We start from the raw sequence: 14,071 nt of genomic DNA on the forward strand, positions 1-14,071 counted from the left end.
TTCCAAAGTCACCAGGCTAATAAGTTTTGAGAAGAACCAAAGTACTACCTTTCTTCTGCTTACATTTGAGACCAAAAGCTGCAGAGGGAAGCATGTGCTCCTGAGTTCAGTTCCACACATGGCATCACTTAGTGCTTGTATATTCTATTGTAGCAAGAAACAGGCTCAACGCCACACAACAAAAGCAAAGTACTGCATCTTCAATGAAAGGAAAAGTCACTGAAGAATGTCTCCAGAATACCAGCTAGCCAGGACAAAATAAATACATACATACGTAAGGGCCATGAACAATAGCGATGCAGCACTTTTAATGCACCAATATTTCAACACCCCCATCTTGTTCATCTTCACAGTCAGTTCTGGGAGAAAAACTAGGAATATTTCTGTTTCACAGTCCCTTTGAGCCAGAGTCCATCCCACAAAAGGGAACAAACTGAGCTAAACTCCAGCTCAACACTTTAGTCAAATACCACACATTTAAGTATATTTTATTGACTTCATTGGAATGTTGTTGGGTGGCTGTCGTTTTTTGTGCCTTAAGTATTTATACTGAAATGGGCTAAAGGATTTTCTACAAGCAGCTGGAACCTGTGAAGATTCAGAAGGGAGGGGATGGAAACTGGGTTGGAAGAAAGGCGAGTCCTTCCAAATGCAATCTCTCCATTTAATCATTGAAAGCCCAAGCTTGTAGAACTCCCTCCAGACTGAGATTAGACAAGTACCCTCTTTGTTGAACTGAGGCATATGCTTGTTCCAGCAGGCCTTTTAAGTTAATGTTTAGTTTTTATGAGGATTTTGTTTTGTTTATTTTGTGTATGGATTGCTTATGTACCCTGCTTAGAAATGCAAATGATTAAGCGGTATATACATGTTTTAAATAAATAAATTACTGGGGGCAGGAGGATTTGACTGGAAGGCGCAGTTTCTTTGCAACATAAAAGGATCCTTCAGGGAAGGGGGAGAATAGGCTTTGGTAATGCATCCACATGCTCCAATTTCTGCTCCTGGTCTAAAGGGTTACAAGTGGTAGTCTGCTTGTTTCCCTTCAGTTATCCTTTCCCCCTGTCCCATCTGTCTCAGGAACCGCATTTGTGAGGCGCCCTCTATGGCCGGGAATGTTTCCAGTGGCATGAGTATGCAAATACAACACCACATCCTGCCATTTGGAGGGGAGAGGAAGTGGTGGGCCATTCTTCTATTCACTTTCTCCCCCCCACGGGCCCTCATATTGACATACTACTTTACGAATACAGAGTACCATATTCATTCCTTGTCCCAATTACAGACACTCTAATCCCAACATAAATTCTTCTGTTCTCAGGTCATCAGAAAAGGCTAACATGAAAGGGACTTGGAAGCAGGTTAGGTGGGGCATCATGAGGATCAGGGCCTTTTTTGTTGTGGCACCTTCCTTATGTAAGGCACTCTCTAGGGAAAGTTGCCTCTCCATGCAATCTCTGGTTTTAGGAATAATAGTTTATTGTTGCCTCCAAGAACAAAGACAGTATGCCTCTGAATACCAGCTGCTGAGGAACAAGAGTGGGATAAGACTTTTGCCCTCACTTGATTATAGGCTCCCTGTAGGCACCTGATTGGCCACTGTAGGTCACTTACTAGAGAGGCCTTTGGTCTGATCCAGCAGGACTCTTCTTACGTACGTATAATTTTACAATGCTGGATTTTACGAGTTTAGAAATAGATCTCTTATACTGGAATTTTACATACCTTTGGGGGCCATCCTGAAATTAATAAAGTATGTTCTGTGCCATTAACTATTACCAAGAATTCCCCATCAACACACAGGGCTGCTGCCGGGCATGACTGGGCCCTTGGGCACCAGCCTGCCCCAGGCCCATGGCGTCATAGCCCAAAGCCCCCTCCTGATATGGGCAGTGTGGGGCTAATAAGTCAGCCCCTTAGGGAAGCCCCCACCGCCATCTTGGGTAATGGCAGGCATGCAAGCACAGCATGCACGGTGTTCACACTGATGAGAGAGGTAGGTGGGATGTGTGAGTGGGCTTACTGAAGCACACACTACCTCGGGTGTGTATGTGCCTGGAAGCTCCCTCTCCATGAGCTGCAGCAGTGTCGGGTTGTAGGACCCAATGTTGCTGCAAACTGCGGAATGGAAGCATCACCCTCCTATCCTAAGAAGGAGCTCTTTGGGGGGCCCTCAGCCAGGACCCAATCTGTCTGCCTTTTGGCGCTGGGCCCACCAACACATGAAACACGAGTAAGAAAAACTACATTTGAGCTTTGTTTTCTAAATCAATACAATTTCTCAAATTTATTTTTAAGAATTACTTCTAATATATCTTTTTCACAGAAGGAGGGTATAGGGAATGTTCTCATTCCATCTGTAAACACTGAAATACAGATCTGGGAAACATGGGAAGAGACACAAAAAAGTGCATTTTACAAAATTATCAACTAAAATATATTTTACATGTATTACATTTCAATTTAAATTCTACTGACTGCATTTTCAGTTTCAAAAATATTTCCATATCTAATAGATTAAAAAAGCATGAAATATTTTCATTTCAGATAAGACATTTCAAATCATTTACATGCTGTCTGCAAAACAGCATAAAACAACCACACAAGTCTTTAAACAATATTTCTTGGCCTGAAGTAGATTCTGACAATATCAGAAGCATGGAAGGGTTAGGGATTCTCCTCTCCAGATAGGGGGCTTCTAGCCTATCACAGAACCTGGGCAGATATAACATTTCTTTCTTTTTGTACAATTGGTTTTTTTTTTCCTGCCTGGAGAGGAGACAGGACAGAGAAGGAGGAGGAGGAAGCAGTAGCAGACATCAAATTTTTCAGGAAGTTACTCTGGTTTCTGACGCTACGATTCAAAACCTCTCTCAACAGGGCAGTGGCACCCTGGACTTCAGTCTTGAATTAAATGCTTTAAGGATTCCCATCACTATACCATGAACACTACTACTCTTTTCTTTTCTAAAAAGCATAGCTAGCAATGTGGTTTCTTCCCCCACCCCAATCACAGGGGGGAAAAAGGAATCCCAAATCTGATTCTGCATAGATCAGACTATTCAACTTCTAACACACAGTTTTACCCATATCATTCTGGGAACGTTCCCTATTTCAATTGCTCATTTTTGCTCTAGAACCAGGCAAATGGAAGAACAGGCAGCAGCTACAGAACCTACAATATTGCTCCCAAACCACTCCTGTATATCTCTAGACTGAAAAGAGTGATGCCAGCTCTATTCTTCCTTCCATCAAATCAGAGTCTCCCCCACTGTGAGGCTCTCAACCTGCTAGAAACGTCATAGGCATGCTTCAGTTCCATTCCTGTGCTATAAGATGTGCTTTGTAGCACTACTAATTCCAAGAGCCTCTCTACATGCCCAAACAATGGTTATGAAAAATAAAACCATCACATTGGCACTTGCCAACTTGGATCAGCCATGGATTTTTGCTCAGAATTAGGGTGGGACATTTCCCCTAATAGCAGGAATAAATCCTTCCCCTACTAGAATGCAGTAGGAATCATTCCCTTGTGACCTTGTGGTACAACCACGGCCTCTAGCTTTGACATTTTCAACTTCTTTCTCCCCATCACTGTCCCCTCTTTGGTACGTAGAGCAAATCTGTAGATACCACTTGCATTAATGCACAAGGAACTGAACATGGCAGGGCTACTTTCTCCAGGCCAGGCAGGCATACAGCACAGGTGGCAATTACTCTCAATTTCAGCCTGAGGGCAAGTACAGGTAGTGCTACTTCTACTTGAAAAAGACAATATTAAAGCCGTAGGAACACTTCTATTATCATTTAACACTAGTTCAGAAACCCCCATCCCCCAAAAAACAGGTCAATAGTTCAGGTGAATGACTCTGGCCATCAGCAGGTACATGGACTGATACAGTGTTGATTCTCATTCTTTAGAATTAGTGCAATCTACAAATGGAATCCCAGCTTTATGAGACTGATTCAGTGGACTCTTCTTATGCTGTCCTTTGGTTTGCTTTAGAATTAACTGAAATAGCTTTGTGTTAAAGCTAAAACTAAAGTATTTCTAACACCTATACATGTAAGGCAAGAGGCAGACGTATCTGTAGGAATCAGGTAGCAGTTTTTCATAATGCAAACCTCTCATTGGTCAGTTCCTTTTGGGAGCCAAAGAGTCTCGCCTTGGTGGGCATACTCAGATGTCAGCGTTTAGGAGATGTCTGGGGTGTTGGGAGAGAAGAGAGGTAGGCAGGCAAAAGCAGACCAGGATGCCTGTTTCAAAAGAATGCAGCTCAAGCAGCACAATGCCATCACTAACTCTGGTTTCTAGCCCTCCTAAGTACACTAGCGTGTGCAAATCCAGGCTTTACAAGGACGGTAAATAAGAGCAAAGAAAATGGAACTGGGTGGGAAAGAATGTAAACTATTTCTACCAACAGAAGGGATGCTGCTCCAAACTTCTGGAGGGTAGATATCAGTTTTGTAGCAGCTGTCACTTAAATTCTGGGAGTTTTTCAGGTGCACGCCCACTCCTGACATGAGCAATCCTTAAGGCTGGGCCCTGCTTTCATATATACTGATCGTAAATCACATTTACTTGGAAGTGAGACTGACTGATTTCAATGAAACCACAGCTAAGCAATTGGCTTAAGACTGCAGCCTTCAAAATATATGCAGCTTTTCATAATGGTGTGAGGTAATCCGATTACATCTTTCCCATTTCCTGCTTTGGAGGGGAAATGCAGAGGCAGTCAGGAAAGCCACAATCTGACTGGACAAACATAGAAAATAAGCCAACTCGCGTGTGGTCCTTCTCACCTTCATGAAGGGAAACGTATTTAGCATAGGAGAAGGATAATCAGTACATAATTGCCTCCAAAACAGGGATCCTTCTCCAACCTCAGGTATTACACCAATCAGAAGGGTCTCAGCCTTTATCCTTCATATAGGACAAGAGATCAAGGACGTATCGCAGCTCAACTCACTTCTGCGCTAGTTTCTGTTCTGTATGTTCTAACCATCCCCACCAAGACTGGCTCTGGATTCAGTTTATACTGGCTTTTATCCCCTGGACCATCCCTCCTTTTCCCCTCCCTCCCCCCAATATAAGAAGCTCATTGTACATATATATAGATATAGATATAGATTTACAGAAGTGAGTACCTATATCTATATACACTCACACACACACATTTCTCTATAGATATATATTTCCATTTATGCTCTTTATATGAAGTGCTGTGCTTTGAACATCTGCCTTAACAGGAAATCTGCTCCCCAAATGCAGAGGATAGAGTGCTTAGGCATTCTGTTCTGTGCCTATGGGCAGTGCTCCACAAGAGCATGCACCGACAATGAAGTCGGCCTGCCCTTGGCTCTCTTGCCATCACCGCTCGTCAACCCCACAGTTGCAGAGCTCTGTTACTGTGGATTCTTCAAGATGCGCCCATGTCTAAAGTCATAGACATGGCGGCAGAGGAAAACCAGCTCTGGATCAGTGTCCTCTGGCACCTTGCGATGTGCAGGGGTGGAATATTCTTCTGATGGAGGAACCATCACTGCTTTCTTGCCTGGGATCCCCTCAACTCGACGCTTTGCCAAGGCACAAAATCTGCAAGAGAGTTAAGATTAACCATGGTAGCTCAGTTTGGCTTGTCAGACACTTGCTGTTGGCCAGATCAACTCAATGGATCAGACACGCCTGTTTTACTACTGTGTACCTTTCTAACTTAAAGAAAATAAATTGCTATTTGAGGCTCTGCAGGGGAAAAAGGCAAACAAAACCAAGACTGTGGAGTTGGTGACACTACTACTTTTCCCGTAGATGCAAAGGGGTTGGGATGAGAAGAGGGTCTTGCCAACTTACAATGCTGCCCTACTGACTCTTCCCTGCCCCCTGGCCATATCCTCATTCCAAAATGCAAAGAGCTGCTTGCTTTCCAATATCCACTGCAGGAGTGGATAGGTGGACAGAGAGCGGGCAATTTTAAATGCAAAAAAACAGGGAAGAATCCAAAAGTACTGTAATCATATTTTTGCCATCATATTTCTCTTAAACATACAAAAAATTACCCACTGAAAATGGATTGAGATGCCTAGGAAAAGCATGATTAGGAGGGGGGGAGAGGGGGAGAGAGAGAGAGAGAGAGAGAGAGAATGAGAATGAACAAGCCCATCAGCAAACATAGCAAGGAACATGCCATGCTGTATGTAGTGCTCTATTTATGGACTGCAGAAACAGCAAAAGCAAGGTAAGAGCACCACCTACCTGCAGTACTCTGCAAAGGTCAGAACATAGCACTTCTCCTCAATGCAGGCAACACTGTTTTCATCCTGATGTCGGGATGCAAATATCTCATTCTGTAAGAGGGCACACAATGGGGACCATCATTTATTTGTGTATGTATCTATTTAAATACGTGTACACTGCAATTTCATAAAAATTATCAAAGCTGTCTACAACAATTATATGTAAACCACAACCACATAAAATGATTACAGACCATCAGCTAACTATTGCAGAAGATTATGCAGAAGTCTGCATAAGCAATCATCTGAAGCTTAAAATAGAAGATGCCTGCTGGATCTCTATTGGAAGAGCATTCCACAGGACTGGGCCCGTGACACCAAAGCCTGTTTTGTGTCAATGTCAATGTGTATGGTTACTAAGAAGCAAGTCCCACTAAATTCAAAGGGTAAAAAGTAAAAGTAAAGCTAAGGGTGTCCCTGCACTTATAGCGTGAGTCGTTTCCGACTCTTAGGGTGACGTCTTGAGACGTTTACTAGGCAGACCGTATATATGGGGTGGGATTGCCAGTTCCTTCCCCAGCCTTTCTTTACCCCCCAGCATATGCTGGGTACTCATTTTACTGACCATGGATGGATGGAAGGCTGAGTGGACCTTGACCCCTTTTACCGGAGATTCGACTTCCTCCTTTCCAATACCTGTCTATTCAGAAGTAAGCTCCACTGTGTTCAAGGGGACCTACTCCCAGGTAAGTGTGTATTGGACTGCAGCCTCAGTCTAATCTCAACATCCATGAGGCTCCTTGGCTTACAAAATTCTACCATTTAAACCATTCAGGAAAAGATATATAGCCAGGTATTAAATAGGATAACTTCTGAAGAATTTTAAACATAGTTTTTCCATCCTATTTTGTAAGCATTAAAAAGCCCTATGTTGTAAAATAGTTTTTATAAACAGTTTATTACACTTCAGTGTATACATTTTTATTCTTATTTGCAGAGTGAATAAGGATGCCTCAGGCCACCAGTATGGAAAAAAACAGGCTAGAAATGAAGCAAACATTTTGGGTTGCCACACACATCAATACGCATTCTCACTCATCTATGAGATGTTTTAAAATAAGATTTTAATATACTTAAAAACAGGCCACATTAATATATTTGCCATTTTTGAACCTCCTGTGCTGCTCCTGCTGTCTCTCTCTTCACTTTTGAGAAAATTCAACTAGAATCAATGTTTAACAGCATACATCTGCGACCTTTGGGGCTCAAATATTAAGTGTTTCTATTTTATATGGAACCATAAGCTAAGACAGAACTTCACCAATTCACAGACGTACAAGTGCATTGTGGTCTTTTTCTTTGGAGGCCCTTTTCCAGGTCCCCCCTCTGAGGGAAGCTCGGACAGTGGTGACACTGGAGAGGGCCTTTTCAGTTGTGGCTCCCCATTTGTGGAATGTGCTCCCTAGTGAGGTTCGCCTGCCATCTTCAATGGCATCTTTTCGGTGCCACGTAAAGACGTATCTTTTTCTCCAAGCATTTGATAGGTGGAGATGATGTTGTCTTGCATAAGTGTGTTAGCAAAGCTTTAGTGTTTGTTATTGTGCTATTATTTGTTTTTATTGTATGGTATATTTACTTTTGCTTTTAATAACATTGTAAGTTGCTTGGACACCTTCGGGTAACAAGCGACTAATAAATCTAATAAACAATGACAACCAACAACAACAATAATAATGAGACCCTACTTTGCCTTTTCCTTACCCTATACAAGTTGAACCAATAGAAGAGATTATTCTCTTCTTTCAGTCTTTAGGACATACTTGACAACTCTTCAAATAAGAGGCCTCCCTTATTTTTACAAACTCCTCCTACCCTCTCTGTATAATTTTAAAGTACAATTTTAAATTGAAGGGCAAATAATACCATTTTCTTTTCCCCCTATGACAATGTAGAAATGTTAGATTTGACACAATCAGGAGTGGCTGAATCATCCTGTCAACAGGACAACATAGCTAGAACTAGTTTAATAAAAGCAATTCTAGTTTTGGGGCAGGGGGTGGAGAAGTGTATTTTTTTTCTGCTGCTGAAAAAGTGGTTTTCCCACAACAGACCTATTAATTGTGGGGAAAGACAATTCCATTTTTCATAACAGACCAGCACCCGTGTATTTATTGTACAATAAAACAAACATCTGGGAAGGCAGAAATACAACAGGTACAGATAGACCTTAATAAAAACCTAGTCTTTAAAGAGTTATTTTTAATTATAAAATTGAATACTGTGAAGGTCTGGTGTTTGTTTACATAGCTTTTTGAATCTTATACATTGGGAAATGGCCATCTTAGGATGCAAACAAGTTTATATTTCTAGCAAATTCTAGCAAAGCTTTCACAGAGATAAAGTGCACTATCAGACAGGGCTGTGGAGTTGGAGTTGCGGAGTCGGAAACAATTTTGGGTGGAGTCGGAGTCGGTAGAAATGTACTGACTCTGACTTCAAAATAAAATTAATATTAATATATTAATATACATTTGCCATTTATGAAGGAGTCAGAGTCAGACAGTAGAAAAATTAATATACATTTGCCATTTATGAAGGAGTCAGACAGTAGAAAAATTAATATACATTTGCCATTTATGAAGGAGTCGGACAGTAGAAAAATAGAGGAGTCGGAGTCGAAGGTTTGACATACCGACTCCACAGCCCTGCTATCAGAGCAATTTCAAGTTGATTGTAAAATCATTAATGTTTTGGGTGAGGAAATGGAGGGCCATCTTTTACACTGCTATAACTCAGATTACTTACCAGCTTATGAGATACAGCAAGTTTTTGCTTATCAAACCAAGCTGGTTAACGGTACAGAAAGAAGACCTAGCTAATCATGAATAGGAGACTCCACATGTTTTGAAATGTCTGCATAGTCACTCTTCCTTCTCCTGCAAGAAGGAGGCTGCCCAATAATCCTTGCCTGAGCATTCAAGCCACCACAGAGACACACTCAACTCACCTGATGCATGCTAGGATTGCGGCCTCCCTGAGTGTGCTCCGGTCTGTAATACCACAGGAGGCTCATCATCAGCTCCCCTAGAAGCAGACAAAGTAGGTTTTAAAGGAAATCTTGCACATCAGCGGGAGCACAGACAGCAAGCTCACAGCACTGCCCTCAGCTGCTGGGTGAGCCTGACTTCACAAAAGAAATGAGATGCACATACCAGCGAATTGTTTTATTCAGACATTTGTACACAACCCTGGAATAGTTTCATGAAGGGTGGTTAAGAAATATTTAAATAAGTTATGTGACACTCCCTCATTCAAAAATGTTGTGAATATCTTCAGCAACAAAATCTCCAGCCATGGAGGGGGTTAATTTTTATCCAGGACTGAATGACTAGCTCTGGTCAGCTCAGCCTTTACAATACAGCCTTGGATCAGCCTGCTTGGCCGTCTTTCAGGAAGTTGATACCTTGGTATTCAAAGCAAACAGATGGTGCAAAAGGATGGTGCTTCTATCATTTCAGAGCAAAGCAACATGGTTCTGGGTTCAAGCTTGCTTAGAGCAGTATTATTCAACCTTGGGTTCCAAAATGTTGTTGGATTACAACTCCCATCACCCCGAGCATTGACTAAGCCGGCTGGGGATGATGGGAGTTGAAGACCCCACAACATCTGGGGACCCAAAGTTGAACAAAACTGGATTAGATTAACTCTAGAATTTCAAACTGCCTTCATTATCAGCACAAAGCCTCAGCTGTAGGACTCAGGAAGAATTGCACCGTATTCTTCTTTCAGCACCACAAGCTTTGGATGCTTCTCCCACTCTTTATTTAGTTGCTTTTGGAATTTAACTTTTGGTCTTGAGCCACCTTCAGCAAGTTGAGAAACTTTCCTCTGAAACACCACAGGATGATGGTTCAACCATCACTCGGCCCAGAGAGAAAGAAACCACCTTATTCCCAGCAGCTTTTACCCTTTATTCCCACCTGCAGTGCAGCATGATCCTAGCTGGTTATCAAGAAGGCAGAAATCAGAGCTTGATACTATTTCCCAGACTGCAAACTATAAAGAACATTAGCCTAATTAGAGGTTCATGAGATGCTGGCTGCTAAAAAAACCCACGTGGGAGCAGCTGTTGCTAAGAAGTTAGATTCAGCAGATCAGTACAAATGTTTTGAGGGCAGACATCCCCAAGTACTTGGTTTGAGCCAAGAGCCAGAACTTGCAGTTATTGAAACCAGTAAGAGAAATGTTCAGGGAACATAACAAAAAGTATAAAAAGTTATACTAGTTTTCTCACTTCTCTTTGAGACACAGAGATGGCGATTAACTGAATGCAATCTCTGAAATGAGACCGATGCATGTGTCTCACACAGTGCAATTCAGGGATGATTTGCTCCCTTGCCCCCATGTATGTTGGGCTGAAGAGAACCTGGCCCCCGAAGCTGAAGAACTCTTCCAGAGCTAAATGAGAGGATGTTTCAGGGGCTTCACTAATAGTTATCTGAGGTGGCCCCTCATTTAGTATAAAGATTGTTGCTGGGCAGCAGAGAGGAAAGTCTTAAGAGTGCAGCTGCCCTGGAGGCATCGGTGCTGTTGTGGCAGCGGCTTATGGGATATTCTGTCATTCCATGCAGGCTGTCTGCACGTTCAGAAGAGGGTGCCTCTGAGGTACTATGATCCATGCCAGAGGTCCTATGCAAAGTAATAATACTGTAATGTGCTTTATGTGCTCTGCCTTTAAAGACAGTGCAGACATTTCAACTCGTGCAAACTGTGGCTGACCAGGTACTGGTGAATGCCAGGCCGTCAGAACGTGTGACACCTATATTGTACCAGTCATGCTGGTAGTGCTATTGTCTTTCTAAGTTCGATTCAAAGTGCTGATATTGAACTCTAAAGCCCTGAACAGTTTGGGACCAGGTTTCCTGAAGGACTGCCTTCACTCATTTCAGTCTCTGAGAGCGGTTTCAGAGGCCCGGCTTGTGTGCACATCTGTGAAAACAATTAGGTTGGCAGACACAAGGGAGAGGACTTTTTTGGCAGTGACCCCACATTTGTGGAACTCTGTCCCAATTGGGATTTGACCGGCACCATTACTACAGGCCCTTAAGTGGGCATGGAAAACTCATTTCCCGCCAACTTTCCAAAATTTTAATAAGGATTTTAATTGGGCTGCTGTTATTGTGGTACAGGTTTATTTTGAGACCACTTGCTTTATGGGGCTGAGTGCTGTTTTAATGTAATCACTGTTGGCGGCTGCTTAATTTTAATGTGACTGTCTGTTCACAGTTCACTTTCTTGAGTGACTTGCATGTTTTGCTAAGCCTGTTCTTTGCCCCATGGGAATCTTGCACATGATGAGCCTTACGTCCTTTCTCCTTTCTTATAATTTGGATGGAATCATTAATAATATATAGTGGCTTCAGTAGATGTGCAGAGAGCAAAGTAGACAGGATGACCCTTCCCTTCTAGATCTATAGTTCTTTGGTAAACTAATTCACTATTAGCTAGTATGTGTGCTTTTACAAGCCATCTATCACCTGCCATGTTCCTTTCCATTTCTCCTCAACTGTCTATACTGGAGATGGCCATATAGTCATGTATCTGTCCAATACCTGTTTTGGGGTCTTCCCATAGGGCAGATATCTTTGCCACATAAGGCATGGATTTCTTTCGTGGTCCTGATTTCAGGAGGACTGTGTCTCGGACCCGGATGATTTCTCCATCTCTTTCCACTGCCTGGTAGCTCTTACGAACAGTTGGATCTGGTTCATTCTACAAATATTGACAAGAGAGAGTGCCAAGAAAAGACGTGAGGCTGGAAACAATGCTGAGAAACAGACACTAGCTCCCTTGAATCCACCTACACCAAGCAGAAAGCTTTCTGCCAAAAAGGGTGTGCCTGTGCTGCCAGAGAACCCATGGAGAAGCTGTAGCATACAACACGACAGGATGCATCTCTCCTCCCAGCGGGTTAATTTCAGAAGCAAAACACACTGCTCAGATGAAAGGCAATGATTACTAAACTCAAAAAGAATGAAAAAAAAGTGTATGTGTATGAGAGAGAGAGAAAAAGATGTTCAAGCAACTTCAGTCAGTTCACACCAGTGTTAAGGAACGTGGATCTGTAAAAGGTGGGATGCTTTAGTGCCTGGCTGCAGGCTAGATGTCCCCATGAAAATACTTTGCTTTAACCTCTCTGGAGTAAAACACAACACAGTGTAACCCCACTTATACTAGGATGCTTTTTGATGCAAATATGTTGAAAGATAAAGGCCAGCACTTTATACTTTTGAAATACTCAAGTTCACAAGTGTGGGGGGGTTGCAATATGGAAATTGTTATACTATAACTGAAGTGCTTAACTGAATCCTGATATAAACACTGAAAAGCAAATACACTTAACAGAATAAAAAAGCATTATGAACTAGTCATTACCGTATTATAAAATACATGTTTGTAATGTTATTGACCCCCTCTCTTTCACACACACACAGAGGGAGGATTTGTGTATAAATGTGCAAGTTATATTTAGGAGTTTCAACCTGGAAAAACTGATCTCATTTCTAGCTGTATACACTGAGCATTAAAATGCATGTTTCTATAGTCTAACGAAGCAATTATTGGTAGACAGCAACTGTCTTTTTCATTGGTGCTGTACATTTTGTATGTGCCACCAGAAAAAGTACTTTATGCTATGCTTCCCATTCTTTTAAGAATTCCTTTGAAAACGCAGTTTTTGAAAATATTTACCATATTATGGTTAAAACAGAATCTAAATGGAAGTTTCACAGATAGTGCAGATAGAATTTGTGCAGAACTGTGCAGACAGAATTTGTGAAAGGCATGCCTATTTGCAAACGTTAAAAAAAGAAGGGCCCCTGCAGGTCACTAGTTCATTTGATACTGGGCTCAAAACAACAAGCCTTGAAGTGAGGAGGATGCTCAAGTCTAAGAGCCAAACCCTGTGAGGGAATCAGTATCAAACTGGAGGGAATGTGACCTGATGGCAAGTTGCATAAACTTGGCCAAGATTCACTTCAGTGACTGTGGCTTATAGTCTGCTTGCAGTATAAATCTTAGAGCCCATTCTGAAAAACAGTATGCCGCTATAAAATTAACGGTCATGTACACTGCAGTGTTAACAATGGCATTTCTTGGATTTGAGTATAGCTGCTTTTCCCAATAATAAAATAATGAAGGATGAGATCTTGCAAATATGACAGCATTGCCTGCCAATTTAAATATAATATATCCAGATAATAGTTGAGGAGATCTGCCCTACATGACACCACTCGTGGGCTTGGGTGCCCTTCAAACATCCCTCTTCTACTTCTACCTGTTTGCGCTCTCATAGTGCAAACGGCAAGGACTGGCTGGACAACACCTAAAACAGGAAATGCAAATGCTACAATGTCAGAAAGCAGATTTTCTTTCTTTGTTTAAAGAGTATTGCTTTATATGACTTGAATCTCAAAGTACTTTTTATGCAAGTAGGTATCCCTCCTTCCACAATGGGATGACTACAGACAATTGTAAACTGTTTGCAAACCATGATAGGAAAAAAATCTAACACATGCCATTTCTTCCCATGGCCATTTAATTCCCACTAACTGTCACTGGTATTAAAATTATGTGTCCTCAAACTGTACACAAAGAGATCAAATCTGCCTTGATACCAAGTGAGGAGAACCTGGTTTGCAAAAAGGCTGCAGGGACTCATTTTGGTGAATGGAGGAAAAAGCACCCTCTTTCAGTAGAAACACAGTAGAGAGTTTTACCTCACTGGAACGTCCGTCGTACGATAGGGCCAGCCCTACTGTTAGGCAAAGTGCCTGCA

At 42.0% G+C, this 14,071-nt stretch overlaps 1 protein-coding gene across 2 annotated transcripts in view; it reads right to left on the reverse strand.

Annotated features, from left to right (window-relative positions):
* Positions 1-2,287: 2,287 nt before the first annotated feature.
* Positions 2,288-14,071, reverse strand: part of BAHD1 (bromo adjacent homology domain containing 1) — an 81,983-nt gene continuing 70,199 nt past the window's right edge. For both annotated transcript variants that reach the window (XM_061611442.1, XM_061611441.1), the window contains 4 exons: positions 11,847-12,006; positions 9,242-9,318; positions 6,254-6,345; positions 2,288-5,596 (listed from right to left, as the gene is read on the reverse strand). In XM_061611442.1, the coding sequence (XP_061467426.1) occupies positions 5,407-5,596; positions 6,254-6,345; positions 9,242-9,318; positions 11,847-12,006 (519 nt within the window). In that variant the 3' untranslated portion in view covers positions 2,288-5,406. The remainder of the gene's footprint in view (positions 5,597-6,253; positions 6,346-9,241; positions 9,319-11,846; positions 12,007-14,071) is intronic.

The sequence above is a fragment of the Rhineura floridana genome, chromosome 2 (genome assembly GCF_030035675.1).
Source record: "Rhineura floridana isolate rRhiFlo1 chromosome 2, rRhiFlo1.hap2, whole genome shotgun sequence".
NCBI lineage: Eukaryota > Metazoa > Chordata > Lepidosauria > Squamata > Rhineuridae > Rhineura > Rhineura floridana.